We start from the raw sequence: 25109 nt of genomic DNA on the forward strand, positions 1-25109 counted from the left end.
TTACTTATTTTTACAATCCAGCTCTATCCTTGAGGATTTTATTTTTATTCATTTGTATTACTCTGATTTTGGAAGCCCAGCAAATGCAAAGTGGTTCATTAGTTGAACTCTACTGTAATTACTAAAGCTAATGAGAACAATATTTTGAATGCCAAAGCCAATTTATCAGCTACTTCTTGTAACAGAACAATTTCTGTCTTTTTTCAGAGGAAGTCTTCAGTACTTACTCCGCTCTGTGGTGGTCTCCAAACGGCACTTTTTTAGCATATGCCCAATTTAACGATACAGAAGTCCCACTGATTGAATACTCCTTCTACTCTGATGAGTCACTGCAGTACCCAAAGACCATGCAGATTCCTTATCCAAAGGTCTGTGCTCCGTTTACATAGTGGTTCCGTGATTTGATGGGAAGAGAATGGTTTCATTTAATCCTTTCCTGCTAATGAAAATATTGTCAGTCTCTCTTCAACAGCTTGTGTGATTACTCTTGCTGAAGTCAACAGCATGTGGCAATTTTAAAGTATTTTTATTATCCCAGGAAGGAGTGTGATTTAAGGTTTTGTAATTTCTCCAAAAACTTTGAAGAATGACAAGCCGAAAAAGATGGGGAAAATGCTTTTGAAAGAAGTAGGGGGAATGAAAATGTTTGAAAGGAGGAAAAGAGAGGCTGTGATTGAATGACAAGCTCCTCTCATTTGTAGACGTTGGATTGTGCCCTAGATAATGTTGAAGAGCGGGGTTATATACCAGTTTGTATTACTAACTGATACATGACGAGTTTTAGTAGTTCTATTATAGATTTGGCACTAATGTAAATTTCACCCGTCCTACATTTGGAATAATAGTGTCATGTCTTGGTTTTCAAGACTGTTTCCCCCTCTGGGATGCATGTTTATGAACACTGAAGAGCCTTATTAAGCAGTATAAGCCAAGGAAGAGGGAGGTTTAGGAGGGAACCAGGACTCTTCACTTCACTAGTGTCATAATAACAATGGCCACAGTATCATCTATAGGAAAATCTAACAGCAAAGTGTTTTTGCTGTAAGCAATTTGGGAGAAGGGATTTTTATTTTTACCGACTCCCTCAATTTGCTTTATGAAGAGCTGCCATTTTAGGGAGACAGAGGAAGTTAAAAGAAAAAAAATCAGAGACTAAATATGGAGATGTATTTTCAGTGGAATGTTATTTTTTGAAGAGTGCAACTGGCAAAGAAATACCATAGAGTGTTCTCACTAAAAATATCATATTATTTCTAACTAATTTGTCAATTGAAAATCTATGTGTATATATAAAACGATTTTATAGATTTCTGTCATAATATTGATTGTAAAACTCCAAAGTACTGAACCTGAATTTGGAGTGGAAGTGAAGGCTTCCTAATTAGCATTTTGGCTCTCGGCTCAGGTAAACTAATTTTCCTGGGGGATTGTGTCTTTGCCTGAACGCAGGGTATTCTTCCTAGTGGTCAGCCATCAGTCTTCTTGTCTTCGGGAGTGAGGGTATATTTACAAATTAAAAGAATTGATTTTAACAAGTTTATCCTTTTTTGCTCAAAGTGCATAAATTATGAGCATTCATTACTTAAACGGGAGTCATATATATATTTCTGCCTGAACATGAGAAGGTTGCATTTCATGACTCTCCCTTATGTTCATTTTATCTGTATTAAATTGTTTGAAAGTGTCTGATTGTTTATAAGTTTATGGCCATAATGCAGACATTTTTGTACAGCTCTAAACTTGTGTGATGTTGTTATGTATATATCTTTTGTCAATACCAATTCTGTGATTGTTTTTTTCCTAGGCAGGAGCTGTGAACCCAACTGTAAATTTCTTTGTTGTAAATACCAACACTCTCAGCCCAGACATCAATGCAACTTCCCAACAAATCATTCCTCCTGCTTCTGTGTTAATAGGGTAAGACTCTTGACCCAAATGCTTGTGTTGTAAACAGTTCCACAGCTCCCAGGGAGAACACTTTCAAAATGAATGGCAGAATCAATGGCAGTATCTCATGGTGTCACCTGGCCCTGCCCGTCATTCATTCTTCCATTCAACCACTCTGTTGCGCTGCACTTGCCCAGCTTTAAGACCAAAGAAAGAACCCGGAGTCAGCAACAAAGACATCAGTGGTTTAATGGGTGCGGGAGCTTACACATCTGAAGCAAGGTCCTGGAGCGACACCGCACAGCGTGCTGCTGTGGACGGTGGGCAGGACAAGGCAGCAGGCTTCGCTCCCAGGGGGAAGAGGAGATTGCCAGTTACAGGGAGGATTACATCAGGTTGGCTCATTATTTACCAAGGAAACCAGCGGAGAGGCACGCCCCTCACCTCCCCTTTGTTAAGAATAGTCACTGGCTGGAGCCTGGGGCAAGTTTGTAGGAAGGTTACTCAGGGGAGCAGGGGATGTACAGAGAGCAAGCGAACAGCCATCTTGGGGGGCCTGACCATACACACTCTTTGCTGAGTTCCAACTTCATGCCTTCATGCCGGGCATGGTTCCAGGGGTGAGGTTGCAGAATGAATAGAGCAGCCAGAGCCTCTGGTGTCCTGGAGCCTCCACTCAAGTAGGGGAGGCAGACAACCACCAGGTAAACAAATAAAGTTACGTGAGATGTTGTGAAGACGATCAAAGGAGGGCAGCCGTGATGCTGATGGTTGGGGGGAGGCCAGGGAAGGTCTCTCTAATAAGAGGCCTGTGAGCAGTGATGTGAAGGAAGAGGGGAAGATCTAGCCACATGGAGAGCTGGGGGAGCAGTATCCAGGCAGAGGAAGAGCGGGTGCAAAGCCCCTGCAGAGGGAGCGTGCTTGGTGCAGTGGAGGCCCTGCGAGGAGGCCACAGCGTCTGGAGCATCTGAGTGGAGAGGGGAGTGATGGGAGGAAGGTCAGATCACACGGGGCTTTGTGGGGCCTGGTAAGACCTAGAGTAATTCAGGGAAACCGTGGACTAATTTTAGGCACCCCCGCGACACCGATGTACCTCCAGACGTCATTTGCTTGCATGATCCTTGGTGGTTTGAAACTCTCAGCCCCTCCTTTATCTTCCTGTAAACACCAAACTGCATGAAACTTTTGGCCATCAGGTTGCTCTCTCTTCTTTTCCATTACTTGTGTTGGTTTTATCATTGCTTCTAAATAATGACTAGCCTCTACTGAGCACTCTCTGTGTGCCAGACACAGGGCATCACGTGCTTTATCTTATTAGCCTTTAAGTAACTCTTTCCAGCAACTATTATTACATGGCTCTTTTACAGATAAGAAAATGAGGCCTAGAGGTTAAGAAAATGACCCGGTAGGGGGCTGTATTCAAATCTTTCTGACTTGAAAGGAGCTCGTAAGCACTCTTCTTCGAGGTGCCTCTCTCTCCCTCTGTGTGAATTCAGCTGGTGCCCTCAGATGCCTGAAGTTATCATCAGAGCCATATGGAAGCATTTTCCTTCTCAGGGTTGCATTTACTACATCAGGCATGCTGGAGGCTTTGCTCTGTGGTTATTAATTCATTTACTTTCTCAGAAGTATCTATATTAACCTGTTTATTCCTAGGGAAAATTAATTATCAGTCAACTAAAAAGTATTTCTTTAGGTTCTAAAATCTGCTCTTTGGTCCCGTCCAGCCATCTCTTCCATCAACATTGATTAAGCACCCGCTATTTACACCCATAGATGTCCTGTAGGGCTGAGTCTCCCTTCTGGCACTTATGATGGGGTGGGGGATATAAAACACGTCAATAAATGACTCCCAAAGCGCCTATGACAGAGGCATAAAAAAAAGGCTGGAGGCATTCTGAGGAGGGGGAGATGGGTTTTCCGTGACCCCGGGGATCAAAGAAAACATCCTGGAGGATGAGTGAATTGGACAGGGCACGGTGGGGCGGGGGGATGGGGGGAGGACTGCAGTGGAAGGATCACCGAGTGTGCACAAGCTCGGGGCTGCCCAGGGAAGAGAAGCAAGCCCTGCGTGCCCTCTTGGTATACGCCCAACATCTGTCCGAAGGGAGGATGAGCCGTGAGCTCCCACGCTGAAAGATTTTAGATCTGGAAGGGGCTTTGGACCTTACAAATGTTTTTAAGGAGCGAGAAACCTTTGTGCAAGTGAGATACAACAAAGGTGGGGTGCCAGTAAGCCAATGACAGATGGCTGCTCAGGTTCTAGGCCCAGCCCCTGTGCCTTCTCCTTCCCCCAGGCGTCTCACAATCGACAGAACCTACCGGGGTTCCGGAGCACACTGAGAACACCTCTGTGAGACACAGATGAGAGATCTGAGGCTCAGAGAAGTAGACCCATTTGCTTAAGATCACACAGCAACTTAGCATGGGAGCTTGGGAGTAGGACAGAGGCCCACACTTGCTGGGCCAGAGTAATAGAATAGTCGAATTAAAGTGTATTGGGTGCTTCCTATGTTGGGGACTGTGCCTGGTGCTCTGCTCACGTTGTCTCATTTATTACCCACATGCTGCCTATGGTGTCATTTTCACGGCCATTTCACAGATGAAGAGATGGCATCTTTCCCACTTAGAAATCACTTTCCAAGGCACAGTTGTGAATTTCGGAGCTCAGGAAACTTAAGCAGTTTAAGGACTTATTTTTCCCCCTATATGAATGAATCCTTAAGTCTTTGTTCTTTGCAGTTCTTTACGCCACACTCATGGTGAGGGTTGCCTTACTCACTGTGGGTATTTTCTGGGGAACGTATTTCACCAAAGAAGCATTTCTGGAAATGCTACAGGAATGTGCTGTGTATGAAACTGCAAACCCAGCTCTGGTCTCTGTTAGCACCAGTACAGCTGCAGCTTTGCTAAAACCAGGCCTGAGGGCCCCTCTGGAGAAAAATGTTCTCGTACACGGTGGTGCTTCGTTTTCTAGCCTCATGCAGAGATCAGCAGGGCCAAGTTAATGCGGGCAAGTTATGCCTCTTCAGCTGCCCAGCACCTTCTGCTCTGTCCCGTAGTAATTCACTCGCTCCTGGAGCCAGGCCCTCCTCTGCCTGCGCACCCATCACTAATTTTCTCCTTAGGCCTCATCCTTTCATCACAGAGCACCCAGCAGCTGAAATTCTACAGGAAGATGAGGCTCTCCCCACACATGCACACGTTTTCCAAGGGTTGTTTTAGGAAAGTGGACTCCAAATAGCCTTCTTCTTTTCTAAAGTGGCCTAGTGGAAAAGGGCAGGTGAGGTGGGAAGAAAACCCTTTAACATGATTAGTGGGTCTCCTGGTACTAAATAACTTTATCTACTAAGAGCCAAGAATTATGCTTTAGGTTCAGCAATCAGCCATATAAAAGTAACATTTCCCCATTTGAAAACATGAGCGATGGAATTTGGGAAGCCTGCCAGGAAACTCACATGCATCTGGCATCTTCCCTGCCCATTTCTAGATCAAAGATTCATGAACCTGTATCCTCCACTACCTTTGTCACTCTCCACAGCCCGAGGTGTACTCTGCACCCTGTGAGGGCTCCATAAAGGCGGCTCACCAGTGGAGCGGGCTCTAAATTTTGAATTCTTATATAAACACGCTCCTCTTCAATCAGTTTCTCTTTACGATTTGGAATTGAGGGGAGACAGAATGAGAGGGCATAACCCAGCCTGGAGCTGCGATCACACCAGGTCAGGATGTCAGTGAGTCATGAAAAAGATATAAGGAAACCAAGGGCTTAATTGTAGTTTTTACTGGAAGTTTTAAGTCCCCACTTAAGACCAGAAAAATCCAACAAGCAGGATACTTTCCACAACATGCCAATTTTATTCTGTAAAAACAGAGAGGCACATACTGAATAGACTGGTTAGAGTGGTTGGGGGAGGGGTGGAAGAGGAACCAGGGACCGTACGAGGCAGCCTGGCCTTCCCTTGAGCCACTGACTGCCTTTCCCAGGTTAGACACAGTGATTCAACAAGCTCTTCTAACTTCTGGAACAGGATTAGTCCAAGAGGAATACGATTGATTTTAATACTAAAGCAATGAAGTAATTTCTCTACATAAGGAGAGTTCACACCATGTGGAGTCTACTCTGGGCCAGGAACTCATCTAAGTGCTGACATAAAGCTCATGATCACCTTATGCGGGAAGAATGTTAGAGTTCGTGTTTTGCAGACAAGTAAACAGAAGTGTAGAGAGGTTAGGTGACTCGTTCAAGGTCACACGCTGGACAGGGTTGGAATCAGGATTCAAAATAAGCAGTTGGCTTCAGAGTTCCTCCTCCCAGCCGTTCCCTCTGTAGAACCTCCACCCATCCCTCTGGTAAACATTGCTGGTTAGCTTCACCCTCTTAATTCTTTTCAGGATAAAGCTCCTCACTCTATGAAATCTAGTTATTCCTCGAGAGTGCATATAGACGGAATAACTGAATTTTATAAAGCAAATCATATTTGAATGCGCTGGGAGAGACTTGTGCTTGAGAGTCATATGACACAGGGTATCCCTTTGTAAACTGGCTGCTGCCTTGCAAAGAGTAGGCATGTAATAAAGGCCTGTTGTGTGATATTAATTCCCCTAATTTGTGTAAATGTTTCTTTGGGTATATTAAAAATACTTAAAATAAGGTACCTATTACTACCTGGAAAGAAAACCACTACTAAGAGCAACTGCATACGGTGGACTGATTAATTCAATGAACCACCCAGGGAAGAGGGCATCCTGCCGACGCTGGCCGCAGACTCCATGCTACCCTTTTCCCCCTAGAGACAGGTACATAAAACAATAAGAACTACTGGTATAGAACAGGGCTTAGCACCCCTGGGCCTGCCGGCCAAATCCTGCCCCCACCTGTTTTTAGATGGTCCCCCAGGTAAGAACGGTTTTGACCTTTGTGAATGGTTGGGAAGAAAAATCATCAGAAGAATAATACTGCATGACAGGTGAAATTTACATGAACTTCAAATCTCAGCATCTCGTTGGCACGCAGGCACACTTGTACGTTACGCACTGTCTCTGGCTGCTTTGGTGCTGCCAAGGCAGTCGAGTAGCTGCGACAGAGAGCATGTAGCCCGCAAAGCTGGAACTATTTACTGGCTGGCCCTCTTCTGAAAAATTGTTCTGACCCCAGGTCTAGAGAGTTCATTTCAAAACCTTTTGTTTTCTATCTTGCGTTTCATTCTTCCATTCCCTTTGCAAGTATTTATCCCCTACCCCCCGGGATGACTGGTTTGCCTTTCCATTTTCTCACTTAACGCCTCTGCCTTGGACTCAGTATCGGACAGTTAGACTAGATGAGGCGCCCTTGCTCCTGGGCCGGTGAAGCAGCATTCATCCTCTCAGACTCCGCAGCCTGGTGGTTCGTGAAAAGCACCATGGGACCCGTGATAGCGGTGTAAAAGGAGGGGGTCTTCAAGAAAGCCTCACAGGCGGGGGATATTTGAGTAAATCCTGAAGATGTTAAAGCATGACAGTCATTTCAGACCGAAGGGCAGGTTGACAAAGGGAGGCATGTGGAAAACCTCATAGGGTGTTCAGGGGACACCAGTCGTGCAGACTGGACAGTGTACAGTTCTTAATAAGCAAGAGAAAGGACTGAAATGGAGAGGAGTCCCTGTTTGTGTGACGGTGGTGCTTTGCTGCTCGGTGAGGGGTTTTGGTCTTCTTTCAGTGCCTGCCACCTGTAGCGGAGACAGCCTGGAGGCCCGGGTACCCCTGGGCGTATTAACACAGTAACTGTCCTGCCCCGCAAAGGGAGATAGAGAAGTGGTGAGGGGCTTAAAGTGCTTTATCCAGCACCTGATCCATCCTAAGCGCTCAACAAATATTTATTGTTTGGTTTAGTGTCTGTGAAGGGAGTGGGGACAGGAAGGGATCTGTGAATTCTGAGGAAGGACAGAGCTACTTAGGTCCCGAGGATGGGACAGGACTTCCCCTTCTGTTCAGTGCTACATTCCACAGAATTTTCGTGAGCACCTGCTTTGTGCCAGGTAGTCTGCTAGACCCTGGAGATACCCTGTGAACCAGACAGCTGTGGCCCAGCCTCAGAGAGTTTGCAGTCAAGAAGGAGAGCGTTGACAAGAGGAGGGGTGGGCACAGCCCGTGAATGAAAGAGCGAAGGAGCATGTTAGGATGAACGGATAGGGTCAGATGGGAAGGGGTGGAACGAAAAATTTCCTTTGGAATTCTTCTGACCAAAGGGAGCAAGGTTTTGATCATACACTGGACAGGAATGATTTAAGAAGAGTCATACAAAAATCGCACTAGGGTGTGGGGAGCAAATAAAATAAAATAAATTATCCAGAGCAAATATTTAGGGAGGCTAGCAGAAAGGTAAATTAGGAATTCCATGCATCTCACTCATCTCTCAAAATGCAGTTCCAAACACTGTTAAAGGTTTTTGTTGGAGGAGGCTGTACTGCTCGAGATATCTCTATTTATATAAATTTATGTTAAAATACCAAAAGTTTCCTTAATTTCTTCACACGATTTATATTTTGACACTTGAGAAAAGATTTGTAGGATATAATTATTTGGTTTTCAAACTTTGCAGAGATGTGAGTCCATTTTTTCCCCTTTGAAAATGAAGTTGAGAAAAGGGTCAACTGTAGTTTCTCCCTAGTAGGAAGAATGTTTTAGAGAAACGTATCAAATTACCAGAAAGGAATAAAATCTCAACCAGTGTCCCTGGATTCCCTGTCATGGTCCCTCTAGACAGCAGAAAAGAGATGGGAAAATATCACCCTTGACACCCTGGCACCACCAAAGGCCAGTTGTGGACTTGCAAAGCCATGGTGAGGCATGGTGTGAGGCGTGAGGCATGTATGTTACACCTCTGTGGGATGTTAGCTGTTGTTCTTCCTGTCAGATATATTTGCATTTCCATTCAAAATTAAATTACACTTTAAGCTTTAAGAAAGGGTAAAATACTATGGTGTTAAATGGCTTCAACAACTATTTAAAATTGTATTCCTATTAAGATTGATTTCATTGAGCAGAATGTCTATTTGTACCAAGGTCTGGAAATAGTTATTCTCCTTCTCCCCTCCCTCCCTTTCCTCCTTGCCTCCCCTCCCTCCATCCCTCCATCCTTCCTTCCCTCCCTTCTTTCAGGGATTACTACTTGTGTGATGTGACATGGGTAACCGAAGAAAGGATTTCTTTGCAGTGGATCCGGAGGATTCAGAACTATTCAGTGATGGATATCTGTGACTACAATGAGTCCACCAGAGGATGGATTTCCTCAGTGGTAAAGTTGAATCAGGATGTTCTGTTTCCAAAGCTACATGTGATCTGAGGGCTGTAGGAAAACAGGGAGAGTGTTATCAGGAAATACAGCTTGAATTTCTATTCTTTCTCTGTGTCTGACCCTGAGGCAGTGAGTAAATCTTGAGTGACTTTTAGATAACTTGATATTACCCGGTGGTACGTCTAGTTCATCTGCTCTCACTAGTCATACTGTTTTAGTTATGGAGACTATCACTTGGGAAAAGGGTGGTGGTGATTAGAAAGCCAGAAAATAGAATTTGATGTCAAAATTCACAAAGTCCGAGAAAGCCAGGGGCTGCAAGGTCAAGGAAGCGTGTTTCAGGAAATGGGGAGTGACTCGCTGAGTAGCAAAATAAATATCTAGAGGCCACAAATCTATTACCACACTGTGACTATCTTTCAGCAGTAAACAGCTTTAGAAAGTAAATAGATAACTTCCAGGCTGAGAGGGTGGCAACATTAAGGCAAAAGCAAGTGTTAATCCAACCTTGAAGTGCTGGGGGCGTTTCCAGCCCAGAGACCTCAAGGTATAGGTCGTGGATCAAAATTAAAGCCCCATTGGGACCAACAGCCTCAGGAGGGGTAGAGCCTGGGGGAGGCTTGCTGGCATATGTCAAGGACAGCTCTACAAGCCCTTTTCTGGTAATGAGCTCTGTGGCCACACGCCTCTTCTCCCTGCTCCACCCTGGTTGGGCACACGGCAGATTCTTGCCTCAGAAATCCTTCCCTCCGCCGCCTGCCCCTGTATCTTGATGCACTCATTCATTACTTATATAGCAATCATCGAATACCTATTTTGTTCCAAGTTCTGTGCATAGCTCTGGATGGAGAAAAAAAAAAATTAGGCAGCATGCCTGTCCCTAAAATGTTTATTTTCTAGTAGGGAAGACTGTTATGAAAATCAATAATAATAGTTACCATTTCTTGAACACTCACAATAGCCAGACACTGTGGAGGTAGGCTCAGTAGGGTCAAGGAGCTTGCTTAGCTCACAGTGACAGCCAGAATCCAAAGTAAAACACCGCGCTCTTTGCTTCCTGCCAATTAAATCATCTCAATAGCACCATAATGTGCTCTAAAAGTGTATAAGCAAGGTACCAAGGAAATGTAGGGCGAAAGAAGATAATCAACCTGCCTGGGGGGAGGCAGAAGGGGATGGGAGATGACATGGAGGAGACTAGAGCAGCCTGGGGTAAGTTGTCATATTCGGGGCAGCATGAAGGCAAGTGGACCCTATGAGCAGAGGCTGTGCAAAGGCATCTGGGGTGAAGAGCTTGGAGCCTGCAGGGTCTGGGGGTACACAGGACTAGGGGTTGAGGCGGAGGCACGATGATGAGAGCTGAGGTTTGAGATATATGCTACGGCTCAGGCACCATTCTGAGGAGTTTGACCTTACCTTGTAAGACACTCAGAGCTATTTCAAGGTTTTAAGTAGGAAAGAAGTATAATGAGATAGAACTATCTGTTGCCTGATGAGGTCAGCTGTGGGTTGAGCAGGGTGGAGGGCAGACTGGAAGGAGAGCAAAGCAGCAGCGCCTCCAACCAGGAGGTCAGGGCCATGGACCTGGGAAACCCGACAGGACACAAACTAAGGCAATAATGGTGGAGAAGAACAAGAGAAGTCAAAGGACTAAAAGACAGGGGCTGAGGGGGTTAGTGTGAGAAGAGCAGGGGTCTGGAGTGATTCCCAGGTCTCTGGCTTGGGTGAATGGTGCCACTAACCCAGAGAAGAACGAAGGAGTAAGAACAAGCTGGTGGGGATAAGGGAAAGATACTTCTGTACTTGCTGAATTGAAAATGTGGAGGAGCCTGCAGGACGGCTTATGAGGTACACATCCAGGACAGAGCTCTAGGCAAGAGAGGCAAATGTTCTAATGTAGCTATGTAAAAGGTACTATCATACATACAAGTATGTGAATGGAGATAGCTTTCCTTTATTTTATTACAAGTACAATCTTGCTTATATTGCCACAAACTGCAGCTAAAGCGTAGAATTCGTATCTCATTTCTCTCTGTATTTTTCCCTCCCTAGGAACAGCAGCACACTGAAATAAGTACCACTGGCTGGGTTGGAAGAGTAAGTTGTAAGAGTTATGGGGTTCTCTGTCGTATGGATCAGACACTCAGAGCTATTTAATATGCAGATATACCAAACGAGGCCTCTATGTTATTTGCTATTAATAGAGACAGCAGTTGACCTTTTATAACATAATATTTTAATGTCCCCGGTAGAGATGTCTTTTTATAGAGAATATACAACATGCTTGGTTGGAAAAAGTAAAAGGACAAGTGAAAATTCAAGAGAAGAGCAGATAAAACAAAAGACATATCCTAGGCAAATTCTAGCTCCTGGAAAGTTAAAAAGCAACCGTTGCTGAAAGGCAGCCAAGATACCAGTTGTCTTCGTTGACCTCACGTTCGAAGTTAGGCGCTTCGGCGGCAGAAAACATGGTTTCCGCCCTCAGCCTCTGCACAAACGCAGGGGACAGGACTTCCCCCGGCAGGGACGCAGTGGCACTCACACCACACCCGCTATGCACCTCTCTCTGGAGGAATCATACACACGTGGGTTCACACTTTACTATACCCTGGATGCAGAACTTTCTCCAAGGAAGCACGTGACCCTCCGTGACTTCCCATGCCTCACGCTACACCTCGTGCAGACTTATACCAGCCACGTTGCTACAAGCCCGTGGGGTGAAGCAAACCGACGAAGGCACTGCAGCCATCATGGCACCTCGTGTGAAAGAGGAAGAATGAATCGCCCCTAATTTGTATGACCAGTTCTATTAAGCCCCTTTAAGAGGGAAACAAAGTGACATAAAAAAACGTAAGGATTTCTCGTCTCCCAGAACACAGAGGTGCAGCCCCCTGGTCCAGAAATGCGACCCCTTCCAGCTGGGCTCGGAGCCCCCTAGCATTCACACGTCCTTTTTGTTCAGGCATTGATTGGGCAGAGGGGAGAGGTTTGCCAACATGAAAAGTGGTTTCCTCCATGGCAAGAGACATGCTACACTTCCTCACGACTCTTTGAAAAAAATATGTTTTTTCCTCTCTGTATTTAACCAGACAGATGCCACTTTTCACACATTTCTACTAGGCACAACTCCATCCAGGGGAAACAGGGAAATGTATTAAAAAGATAAGGCTGTGAACACAGGTCTAGAGAGGGGAATGTGTTTCCGAGCTCTGTAATGAGAACACCAAGTGTACTGCACGCCTCGGCTTGCTCCATAAATGCATTCGTTTTGAATCACTAAATAGAAGAGGGAAGCATTTTTCTTCCCAAAATGGGAGCTGATGAGCGAGGAAACAGCGAGAGTGAAGTGAACCAACAGTTTTAAAAGACCATCTCCTACCTGCTCTCGAATGTAGTAAGGAAATCGAAGTCGTAAAGAGATATATTCCTTTCAGGCTGGGATAGATCCTCTTCTGCTTAAACGACATTATGTTCTGAGAACTATCTTTTATCGAACTGTAAAAAATGGAAATTTTGTTCTATATTTCCATACAACTATTTTTTTTGGGTAAATTGTTGATCCTATTTAGCAAAATGGAAAGGCTTATAATAGAGATGATAACTATATGAATGTTTCCGTATGAAATATACGACAGACATTCCTTATGGTATCTAGTCCAGAAATGATTAAAGAGTTTCTAAGTCTGACTTTCAAAAAAATTATGTATAAGAAACAGGGGGGAGGGGGAAATCCCTCAAATTACAAACCACCTCCAACTAGAAACAGTCAAAAATAATATTAGTCTGTTTCAAGAAAGCACATTGTGACATCGAGGAAATTGACTTCTTAGAACTGAAAGGCTAATGCTAATTTTCTCACACATATCAAGACACCATAGCGTTATCCTCCATAGACAGAAGATGCCTAAGGGTAACAGTAACCACTGCTATGTGTTGAGTGTCCTGTGTAAGCCTCTTCATGTTTATTCTTTCATTTACTCCCCATCAAAAATTCCCTAGGAGTTAGATCTTTTGTCTGCATTTTCTAGGAGGAGAATTTTCTATTGAGACCCTCTGATTGCAATCGGCAAGTAACTGAAATACGGGTTTTGAGCATAGGTGTTGGGAGGACTTTCTGAAGCTAAAGTTGTACTGAGATGAGGCTAATGTGCTTTAACACGTTTCGTGTTTCCTATTATTCTCTAGTTTAGGCCTGCAGAACCTCATTTTACCTCTGACGGGAATAGCTTCTACAAAATCATCAGCAACGAAGAGGGCTACAAACACATTTGTCACTTCCAAACAGATAAGAGAGTGAGTATTTTTAAATAATTTATTTCGGGTTGATCTCCTTTTTTTGAAACTAACTTGAAGTGGAAATCATTTGGTAAAGTCGATCACTAGGTACCAATAATCAGACTAATTCACATACCCCAGTGGTCTCTGCAGTAAGGTAGGATGGGGAAAAGAACCGAGATTATCCCAATTCCTGATGTAAATGATTTAATCCTCTCCTTAACTTTGATCAGAGACAGAGTCTAATAAACCTCTTTTTTTTAAAAATCCCATCAGAATTGCACATTTATTACAAAAGGAGCCTGGGAGGTCATTGGGATAGAAGCTCTTACCAGTGATTACCTGTAAGTATTCTAATAATCAGTAGTATATCAATATATTTGTCATAATCATGCCATTCGTTGCCCAGAAATAAGGAAAAATCTTCTACAAATAAAGAGTAGTCTATTTGGAATGTGTTCAGGACTTTTTTCTTTTTAACATACGGAAGCCTTAATGATTTTCACATATGCTCAGCAGACTTGATACCATGCCACCAAGCAGCTCTACCTCTTGCTCTTACCTGCTTTGCATTAGAAGAGCTGGAGCCTCTTTTTCTTAAACGTCTTGGAACACGGAACTAGCGTTCAGGGGCATTTTGTTAAATTTCAACTGATACTGGATTTTTGGAAGGCTTGGAGAGGCTATTGTATTTGTCCATGTCTCGGCCCTACTCTTTGGCGAATGGAAAGCTTTTCAGAGGCTGTCAGCTACCACGCATGAATTGATGGGATAGGGAGTGTTGTTTTTCATTAGAATCTTAGGCACTTTTTATAATTCTTTATTGGTTTCACCACGGAGGAGTTTTGCCATTGCTCAAAGCAGTTTTTGAAGGTCCTGTTTCGAAGTGGCTCTGCCACTCTTAGGAGGATGGGGCTCCTGCCACCGAGTGGTTTGTGTTGTGAAACAGAAAATATGGAAAACAGTGTAAATAAATGGGGTGTCAACTTTAGACTTGTTGTCCAGTCATATTATTCTGAAAGAAGACTTTCTTTGAGTTTTTCCTTGTCACTCTAATTAAGGGAGTAATCCCCATATTCAGATATTTTAGTCTGTTAAAAAAGAATCCCCTATTTAGAGATGATGGGGGACAAATGGTTTCTGAGGATGAGGGGGCAGGGAAGAATGATAAAGGAAGAGCAAGCACTAATGCACATGCACTTGTGTGAACGCTAGTGCTTGGTGTTGAGTTAAATGGAGTGTACTTGACTTTTGCTTAAAAACAGAATTAATATATTTCATTTGTTTTCTTCCCAGATACTACATTAGTAATGAACATAAAGGAATGCCAGGTGGAAGAAATCTTTATAAGTAAGAGTTTTATCGAGTTGTTGACTTGACCTTTTAGCTAATGAACAATTTCTGGCTCTTGTGTTTTTATTTTATTTTTTGCCTAGTCCTAATATATTAAATTGGAACTACTATCGAATGCTTTTATTCCTCGATAAACCAACCCACATGTCAACAAAAGAGCATGACTTTATTAGATGCTTTGTGATATTTCCAGACAACGGGAAGTTTGAGGTTATTATGAATTAATCCATGCATTTTTTTCACATTTTAAAAGTTTCTGAGTATTGCTTTGGCATTCTGATATCTTTGAAACTAGAATATGGCATTATTCGATTCCTTCTTTCATTTTTCCTTTCATCAAGTACTTAACTTCCACCATTGGTTTTACAGAATCCAACTTAATTACCCCACAAAAGTGACGTGCCTTAGTTGTGAGCTGAATCCAGAAAGGTGTCAGTACTACTCTGTATTATTTAGTAAAGAGGCGAAGTACTATCAGCTGAGATGTTCTGGTAAGTATGAACGAAGGACAGGGAGGGAGAGCAGGGGGTACCCCCAAAATTCCTCTTGAGTAGCTCCCTGCATGCCCTACCCTCTCTGGACAACCTTCTTACCACCCTCCTGGCTCAGTGTCTCCATCCCTGAAGGCTTCCCTTCAGTGCCCAGTTTCTGCCCTGCTCAGTTCTCTCCTATTGAATTTGAGTTCTTGATATCATATAAGTCCTATTCCCTTCATTCACGTATAAGTGGTGAGCTAACCATCTCTCCTTCCTCTTCTAACCAAGAGCCTTGCTTTAGACTGAAAGCACATCCCAGAGCTTATGTATGACAGAGGCACTTCATCCTTATACACATACATGTTGTGCATTTTTTAACCCAAATTATAATTTTACGCACTTGCCCCTTGAAATGAGAAAAATGTATGTAGGTGGTGCCTGTGACTCAACCTGCTCACAGCTTCATCTTCTGTTGCTATTGTTATTATTGTTTTCTTTAATATAAGTGAAGAAATCTGGACAAGGAGAGACAATGTGATTTCACAGGTCATGCAGCTAATAAGAGGCCCAATGGGATTCAAACACAGGCCTCTGCTATTAACACTAAGATAGATTACTTCTCAAAATGAGAGAAAAAGTCTGGATATTCTGAAAAAGAACTGTGAATCGCCAAAAAGAGGTCTTCAACCCATTTATCTGAACCTTTTTTTTTTACTGGCACATTTTCTTTAATATATTTTCTTTGTAGTTCTTTACTATGGCTGTTTCCAGTCACCATTTCTTGGGCACCTGTTTTATATATACTAGGCACTGTGCTCAAGTTTTGTACTCATGATCTTGTTGATCCTTCAGAAAGAAAACTCTATAATGCAGATATTATTATCCTCATTTTACATGTGAGGAGATTGAAGCATAAATATGCTGTCTTACGTCACAAAGCAGGAAAGCCAGGGATTCAAACCCAGGTCCCTATAATGCCTCCACTGTGGTTCTGATCAAATGTAAAAATTAATATCATGATCCAAATGTATCAAAATTAAATAGCTCACGAGATAGCTTTTTCTATACATTACCTTCCACTCTGCAACTACCACAGTTGGGATAAATAGTGACGATCTGAGTGTGTGCGAAAAAACACTTTTCTCATGCCAGGAAGGAATTGCTTATCCAAGTCAGGCACAGTGCAGATGTGCCGCCTGGTCCAGGACTCCGCAGTGGGGGCAGCAGCAGGGGGGAAATCTGCCCTTTGGGGGCCGGGGAACCTGGCTCTGGAGCTCCACCCTAAGGGGGCGGGGCCTGAGAGAGGTTGTGGTACTCGCTGGACCTCGGTGTTAAGAGTTGGGAAGGATAGCGGCTGTCGTTGGGTCTGGATGGCTTAGTCCACAGATGAGGAAATTGGACTCAGGCATAGTAATGTGCGCAAGGCGCCCAGCAGGGTCAGAGGTGCATTTTCTGTTTCATTCTCCAGAGCCCTGTGCCTCTCCGGTAATACTTCTTACACTCAAATTGCGTTCATTTTAAGGAAAAGGAAAATCAGCTAACACTTAGTAAGCTTCTTATCCACTGTGATATTCATTCTATCAAAGCTAAATGGTGTCAAAATTATATCAAAGTTAAATGGTAACAAACGCTATTTTTGAAAAGTATGTTATCTTCTTTAAAAAAAAACAAAACTCTAAAATATACTTTTCCCCGATTATGTTAACAGGCCCTGGTCTGCCCCTCTATACTCTGCATAGCAGCAGCAATGATAAAGGTACTTTCTCTTATTTCACCCTCGTTTGCTTTTCAGGAAAGCGTGTGTGAATAGAAGCAACATGTACTTAGCACAATGGGATTTTCTTTGGCTTTAGAGTGTCTTAACAATGACTTGAAAACAAGACTTATAACCTGAAGTACGTGTAGTCCCATCAGTGAATCGCCCACTTGTTTGTTATTGCTTTGCACAATCCATATTCTTCATGTTGTAGCAAATGACTGCTGTCTCAATTATTTGTTTAGAACTGAGAGTCCTGGAAGACAATTCAGCTTTGGATAAAATGCTGCAGGATGTCCAGATGCCCTCAAAAAAACTGGACTTCATTTATTTGCACAAAACAAGTAAGTTAAATTTCTGTTGGAACATAACTTTTCATGGAAACACCAGTAAAAATATAACTAAATATAAGTTTATCTGACAATATGTATTTTATTTTATACGTAAATCTAATGTAAGGTTATTTTTCCATGAAATGCTCTGTCACAAGAACCACTAGTCTTACTTTTCTTTTAATTAAAAAATACAGTACCATTCTATGTAACATATTATTCTAAGAGGAAAATATTTGGAGAAAATGCATTATTGCTAGTTCAGTCTCATCCCATTAGTAACTCTATTCTACTATTAAGTATTAATTGTGTTTTTAACTTAATGATATCCTAATATATTTTACCTTTAACCCAAACAGATTTAAAATAACTTGTATAAAAAAAAATAGGGTTGGCTATAAAATGTTGAAACTTCAGTCTCAGGACAGAAGTCTTGAATTTTCGCTAACCTCCTCCCCGTGATAGGCCCTGGCCTAGTGGCCTGATCATGGATTATGTTCAGGGACGACTAAGAACAAGGGGTTTCTTTGAGTAGGAAATCTTGTAATTTTGTTGTTGTTGTTTTTATTTGTTTGCTTGTCTTTTCTATTAAGGGCTCACAGCTCATAGGGGAGGGGGAATCCATCAAGATTGATTTATTTTAGATTCTTTTTAAAATATAGGATCATAATGGAAGAAACTCAGGTCATCCAATTTTAAATGGCAGGAAAAGCACGGAGAGTAGAGGGTACTTTTGAAGAAGAGCTTAGAGCAGTGCTACTGAAACTGCAGGTGCTTGTGGATCACCTGGGACCTTATTAACATGCATATTTGGAGCCAGCAAGTCAGGGTAGGCCCAGGATTCTAAGTTTGTAATAAGCTCCTATGTGATGCCAGTGCTGCTGGACCTTGAATCTGGCTTAGGTGGCAAGGGCTTAGAGTTCTGGAGACAGTCCTGGAGAGCTATCTGGACCGCCTGGTACAGAAGGTGTTGAATCTTAAGATGTGACCTATTAAATATTAGGATGTGACACCCCCCGCCAAAGGAGAGACGGTGCATCTTCCAAAAGACAGGAAGTAAAACATTTCCAATCAACCAGTGCTGATTCAAACAAAGGGGAGATCAAGTGCTGACCCTGGCATATTTATTAAAAACATCATTATCAACTGATAGTTTGACATTCTACTCAAATATAATAAAGATTAAAACTTTTGTTCTCATAAGCACATTTAGTCAGAAGGCATAAAATAACCAGCAAAATACAAATTGAAGAAAAATCTATCTATATAAAGATTTTACTCTTAAACTTTTAATTTTTCCTCAACTAAAATAATTATAATAAACAAAAAACAAAAGAAAGATAAACATAAGGAAGAACAGCTCTAGAGATAAGGATTTTTTTCCATACAGATTAAATCTACTGAAGGTGGAAATAATCTTATTAAAATATGAAACAACTCTTTCTCTTTCTCTCTCCCTCGCTCTCTTTAAAAAAAAAAAGATTAGTCTAACTAATTAGCCTGAATTTGGGAGCAAAGGTAACGGATTTATTAGTTAGGAACAAATTTTATTAAACTGATGTTAAATCAAGCACAGAGAATTAAACAGACCTGCACAAGATCGTACAGAACAGTTTGCCCCACATAAACCCGATTTCATTCTGTGAAACACAGAGCTGAAAATGGGAACTCAGCTTTACGGTCTGGGATGGCAATAAGAATTACAAAAATGTTATTAAATCAGAATTTTAAGATAGAGTTAAGGCCAACTAAAAATCCTAAACATCTTCAAAGAAATTCAAGAAGAGGAAAACATTTTGGAGGAAAACTTAAAACATAAGCCATAAACAAACTAGATGAGTAGATCAGATGCCAAAGAACAGAATCATAAAAACGAAACATCAGCAATTCTAAGATGCCCTTTTATTTTACAAGGCACCAATGTATTTAATAGATCCATTAGAAACAACTTTATTGTTTTAACCTTAAACTAGTATTTTAACCTGAAAGAGAATATGTTTATATCTGAAAAACATGCTGGATCAAATCGGTTCATTTTCTTTTTCTATTCTAATTTAACAAACTGCTAAACTCTACATGTTATTTATCACTGACAAAGATAAGGAACCAAAATCATGTGCTAATAAGTGTTCTTAATTCACTAATTAACCTTTCTGTTTGTTTAGAATTCTGGTATCAGATGATCTTGCCTCCTCATTTTGATAAATCCAAGAAATATCCTCTGCTAATAGATGTGTAAGTATTCAAGATAAGGGAATAATTTAGAAGTTAACCATTGTACATCTTTTGCCCGGTGCAGCTTACTGAAAAATAGAGCCAAATGCATCCTTTCTCTCTTCCTGAATCATTGTAGAGCAGTTTTAATATTTCTTCTTCCATTCTGCAATTGCAGATCCAAACCTGTGTTTTCTACCACCTTTCTAATGGAGAAGGTAGACACTCTTCTTCTATCATAATGGCATATGGAGTTTGTTTTGATTTTTTTTTCCCCCCTGAACTCCAACGGAATTCCAAAGAGATTCTCAAGTCCCCATGTTCTTCCTTACCTCATGGACATTTTAACAAGCAATAGATGGGTATTAACGTCTTCACAGTTTCCTTATCTCCAAATTTGCCCAAACATCTCCCATTGGTAGCCCTTAATTCATTCCAATGTCAGGTTTCTCTTTCTTTAGTCCCTGAAATATGCCTGGTATTTTCCATTCCCTTTTTTGGTGAAGAGAAGATGTGATACAGGGAAGTATTCATTATAATTCAAACTTCTCCAAGTCCTAGAGAAAGTTCTGAAATCACAAGTCTTTGAGCAGTAAATAAGAGCTCATGTGACGTCTAAATATGGCATCTTTGTAAAATATTTTTGATAATTACTAGGAACATATTTTACTTCAATATTTCCAAAATTGCCCTGACCTCACACAGAATGCCACAATGCCACTCTTCCTGTCCCAACTTGCCTCATTTCCTTTATTCAAAATGAAACAAACCAATAAAAGTTCTGGGTGCCTGCTGCATGCCAGGTAATTTGCCTTATTTTGTCCACACAGCAAGCCGATGTGGTAAGTTCTGTTGGGCCCATTATACAGAAAGGAAAACTGAAAACTCAGAGATACCTTCCTGTTGCTACTAGCAAAAAAAAAAAAAAAAAAAAAGAAGGGATACAGATACTAGCATCAGACACGGCCTTGTTCCGCTGTGTTTACAGTTCCATGTAAACATAAAAGCTCAAAGAAAGAGAAAGAGGTATTTTAAACTTCCAGATATGCTATTTGATTCTCATTACACCTAATTTAGTCAAATATTGACTACAGTAGCACTCACTTGCTTTGGGCTTTAGCCCCAATACTAAACAACAAGGATCCTTTACCTTTAAAAAAGAGTGACATTTTGACACAAGCGTTTGTTAAAAAACAAAAAAGTGATATTTTTATATTCTTGGACTCCCCAGTAAGTAATGACTAGATCTCCCCTTCATTAGGAAAGTTAAAAAAATATGGTAAATTTGGTGCCCATTCTTTTCAGTGACTTTCCTCTTCATTTTCATATATGTCTAAATCTTTGTTTTCTATTTTTAAAAATGATGTTGTTTAATCTTACAGGGTTAGGTAACTTGATACATAGTTAATATTAAGGGAAGCTATTACTCTACCAAATATAAGACCATTGAAAGGACCAAGGCATTTCACGTTAAAAAATGTTTACTTGCCCAAGAAATTCATGAATGCCTTCTTCTTTTTAAAGATAGAATGTTGCAAAATCTAGTGTAAAATTAAAGTCTTATAATATTTTGTTTAAAACTAAAGTTCTTTTGACTGCCATCCCTAAGGAAAGGGAGGAAAATGTTAGCAAAGTGGTCCAAGCAGGACTTGTCCAGTCCTGTGGAGGGAAGAGTGAGCAGATGTATAGGAGAGACAGTCTGGGGAGGGAAGACTTATTGGAGAAGATCTGGGTCCAGGAGTCCTGTAGATGGTGCAAAAAAGACGTATTTACATGAGATCCAATGAGCTGTAGGGAGTGTCTCTTGATTAACAAATGAAAATGAGACGGCTTGATGGAGATTGTACACACAGCTGTGTATGGATAAGTTATAGCCTATATGAAGAATGCAGCTACGAGGGCGTTAAACTTGTTAATGAATAGAATGCCAAACAGTATACCCATCTTCCAATATAGTCTCTTTGTTTCTCCTCTGAAGTTTTAAGGAATGGTGTTCATTCATACTTTGGCCCATTCGCAGTGCCTTGTGGAGCCTTAGTGAGCAGCACTGTCCTGGGCACTGAGGCACATGCGGCGCATATCCCACAGCAGTCAAAGTCCTTAAGGAAGTTCCAACCAAGGAAACTTGTAGTCTAGGAATGTTTGTAAGCTCAGTCAGAAAGATATATTCAAAGCTGTATTTATTGTCATCCTCATTGTTTTCTCATAACACAACTCCCCTATCCCAATTATTAGAATATTTACTTCTTTGATCTCCAAGATATATACGACTTAGAAACCGTTGGCCTGTGAAGTCTGTGTTTGATAACAGTTTTCGAAGATAAAACTGATGGGCCTCTTTGGAGGAAACACACAGCCATTATAGTCATGTTGCCAAGTTTTAGAGGACCCATTGAGGACACCCCTGGTGGCTGGCACGATTTCAGGCTCATGAACAGGAAGACGTACACTTCCTGTACACAGGGGATAGAAATGCAAGCACTCCTCATTTGATTCAGGAAAACCACAAAGGCTAACAATTTGGGATTTTTCACAGATATGCAGGCCCCTGTAGTCAAAAAGCAGATGCTGTCTTCAGACTCAACTGGGCTACTTACCTTGCAAGCACAGAAAACATTATAGTAGCTAGCTTTGATGGCAGAGGAAGTGGTTACCAAGGAGATAAGATCATGCACGCAGTCAACAGAAGACTGGGAACATTTGAAGTTGAAGATCAAATTGAAGCAACCAGGTGAGTGACTAGGAGATGAATTCAAACGTCATTTGATTTCTTTCTCCCTCCATTTATATTTTAAAGTTGTGAAGTGTAAAGAATTTAAAGTGTCCTGGGATGAATCTTTCATTCTTGGGCTGGATTTTTAGTGAAGAGATTATGTTTAGACTTAGAAAGAGAGTTGACCTATGTGCGACCACCTTCTAGGAATTGGGACTCAGAATTCATCAAACACATGGACAAACCGAGGGATATGTGTACCCCTGAGTAAACATCTAACTAAACAAGCAAGCCAACCCTGTAGTCAAGGATAAGTAGAGGAGTTTGGTGTACATTTACCTTGGAGGAGGGTGACAGCTATGAAGTCCTAGGAGTGACTCCTACATTCTGCTGAGTGAGGGTTACTCCCTCACTCAGGAAAATTTGGGAAAATTGTGGAACACGACCATTGTCACTCACAATTATAAGGGCTTTGTTAAGGATGAATGACATCAGTTATGAGACTATAAATAGATGTGATATGGCTTAAGAAGGGTTTTAGTCATGAATGATGGTTACCCTGGAATGCACATGTAACATGCAGTGTTTTACCTGCATTCTCATTGAAGCTGCACAGGAACCCTGAGAGGTGGTTGTTCATACCTTACACTTCAGGTAAAGAAATGGAGGCTCTTAAGTTAGGTAATTTGCCAAGACTGGTCAGGATTTGAAACTAGGTCTCCCTCCAACTTACATTCAATTGCATTCAACTGGTAAATGGGAAATGTAGTCTTTGAGTTTCTATAACCAACTGCATAGATGTCTGGAAAGCAAAGTCAGTTAGCGATTTTAAATAATGTTGTGAAACCATAAGCTAGGAAATGGAGAAAAATTGTGAATGATTAAATGGACGGAGGAAAATGCCTTTAAAAAGAGGAACAACCAAAGAGGAGAGAAGATGACAATGTATTAAGTATCCCTAAGTCTGTTACATCAAAGTTAATGATTAGCTATTATCCTTGAAAGTAAAAAAAAAAAAAGGTTAGATAAGAGAGAGGATAAATTGGTTCAGGAGTGAGGCTTTGATATTTTACAAACACATTTTTATTTATTCAGATTGGTCCTCTGTGAGAGAGGGCATGATTTCCAGGTCTTCTCAAGTCTAAAATGATAGAATTGTGTTATCCACAATCTACAACTCCATTTAAAAAGTAATGAGTAGCTGCTTTTCAGCAACTAAAAGGAACTATACACAACAACACAGATGAATCTCGCAGACTGTTGAGTGAAAGAAGCCAGGAACAAGAGTGTATATCCTGCACGACCCAATTTATATTGGTACAAATTCAGGTGAAATTTTTATGGAATCCAATAAAAGGAAGACATTTCTTTTTTTCTTTTTTCAAAGAGAGAAATGACACAGAGGCTTCTGGGTGATAGTAATGCCCTGTATTTTGGTTCAAGGTATGCTCACTCTGTAAAGTTTACCAGCTTGTACAGGCATGAATTGGTGCACATTTCTGTACATATGCGTTCTAAGTTTAAAAGGTTTGCGTGGAGAGGATAATGAGTTGAAAACTATTTACATTGAATTTTTTCTAATATTGCTTAACTCAAGGCAGTCTAAGACATATATCATCAATTGAAAACAAAGCTTTTTAAAGTCACCTCTAAGTCAATGCAAGGGTCCCCTTCCTCCCTTGACACTGCAAAGTTAAGGGCCCCATTTGCTAGATTGTTTTTTAAAGTAAACAAATTACCTTTTGATGTAAGGCTAAGATTAAGAAATAGACGCAAAGAACCTTTTTCTCCTTTCTTTACCTGGATTCCAATCCTGAACACAATTTAATGACAAAAAGACTTCTTCATCCATCAAGGAAAAATTGCTTCTTATTTAATAGTGCTGAGCTAACTAATCAACACCCATCATAAGAAGGGATGTATTTAGAGAATGATGTTTAAGTTCTCAGGTAGGGGGCCCAGAGACATTTCTAAGCCCTACCCAGATGTTCTACACACCTCTATACTTCTCCATTGCAGGGACGGCCTCTCTCAAACTGTAAAACATCTGGAGAGATTGAAATTCAATTATGTAAAGAAAAGTGCATCTGGGCTGCAAATTTTTATATAAAGCTGTGAAAAAAACAGCCAGGATTTGTTTTCTGTGAAACACACACACACACACACACACACACACACACACACACATTTTTTATGGACTCCAACACAAGTAAACCTTGTTCATCTGGCTCAAGTTAAAAATGATAGACATCGATCTCAGGTGTTTATTTGATTGCTGGCAGCAATGAATCTTTGTTTCTGATAGAATGAAATAGAGAACGAATGGCAGGGTTTCTCACATTTGTGCAGTTATCTTAGTTTTCTATACACAGTGTGATACTAATTCGTGGACTTGTTCCATGTATTTTAGACAATTTTCAAAAATGGGATTTGTGGATGACAAACGGATTGCAATTTGGGGCTGGGTGAGTAGTTTGGCTGATGAATCTGTACACCTTCCTTAGTGAATATAACCCAGAGCAGGATCATTTACTTTTGTTTGTACATATTTGGAGGTGAAAATCATGTCAATCATTTCAATCTAAGAAGGTCCAATGTCTTAGATTTCTGGGCGATGAGTCCCCCCAGGCTTACGCTTTTGTTTATTACAATGGGATAGGGAGGTGAGGAAGGGAGAAAAAGAATAAAGGAGAGAAAGAGGGATAAAGGAAAAGAAGGATAGAAGGAGAGAGGGAAGGAGGGAGACTTTTTCTCATGAGTCCAAGTCAGTAAAGATTTAGTGTTTATTGCTTTTTTGGTTTTGGGAGGTTTTATTTTGGTTTTGGTT

The 25109-nt window shown here is 41.3% G+C and overlaps 1 protein-coding gene across 1 annotated transcript in view; it reads left to right on the forward strand.

The window, feature by feature from the left end:
- DPP4 (dipeptidyl peptidase 4) overlaps window positions 1-25109 on the forward strand; it is a gene marked incomplete at its 5' end in the record, with an annotated part of 76978 nt that overhangs the window by 35181 nt on the left and 16688 nt on the right. The window contains 13 exons of the mRNA XM_082658922.1: window positions 208-368; window positions 1805-1917; window positions 9028-9163; window positions 11216-11260; window positions 13349-13456; window positions 13715-13782; window positions 14735-14788; window positions 15161-15282; window positions 16976-17023; window positions 17269-17367; window positions 19521-19590; window positions 22106-22300; window positions 24693-24747. Of these exons, the coding sequence (XP_082515048.1) occupies window positions 208-368; window positions 1805-1917; window positions 9028-9163; window positions 11216-11260; window positions 13349-13456; window positions 13715-13782; window positions 14735-14788; window positions 15161-15282; window positions 16976-17023; window positions 17269-17367; window positions 19521-19590; window positions 22106-22300; window positions 24693-24747 (1274 nt within the window). The remainder of the gene's footprint in view (window positions 1-207; window positions 369-1804; window positions 1918-9027; window positions 9164-11215; window positions 11261-13348; window positions 13457-13714; window positions 13783-14734; window positions 14789-15160; window positions 15283-16975; window positions 17024-17268; window positions 17368-19520; window positions 19591-22105; window positions 22301-24692; window positions 24748-25109) is intronic.

This window comes from Grampus griseus, assembly GCF_964374135.1.
Source record: "Grampus griseus genome assembly, chromosome: 7".
Lineage (NCBI taxonomy): Eukaryota > Metazoa > Chordata > Mammalia > Artiodactyla > Delphinidae > Grampus > Grampus griseus.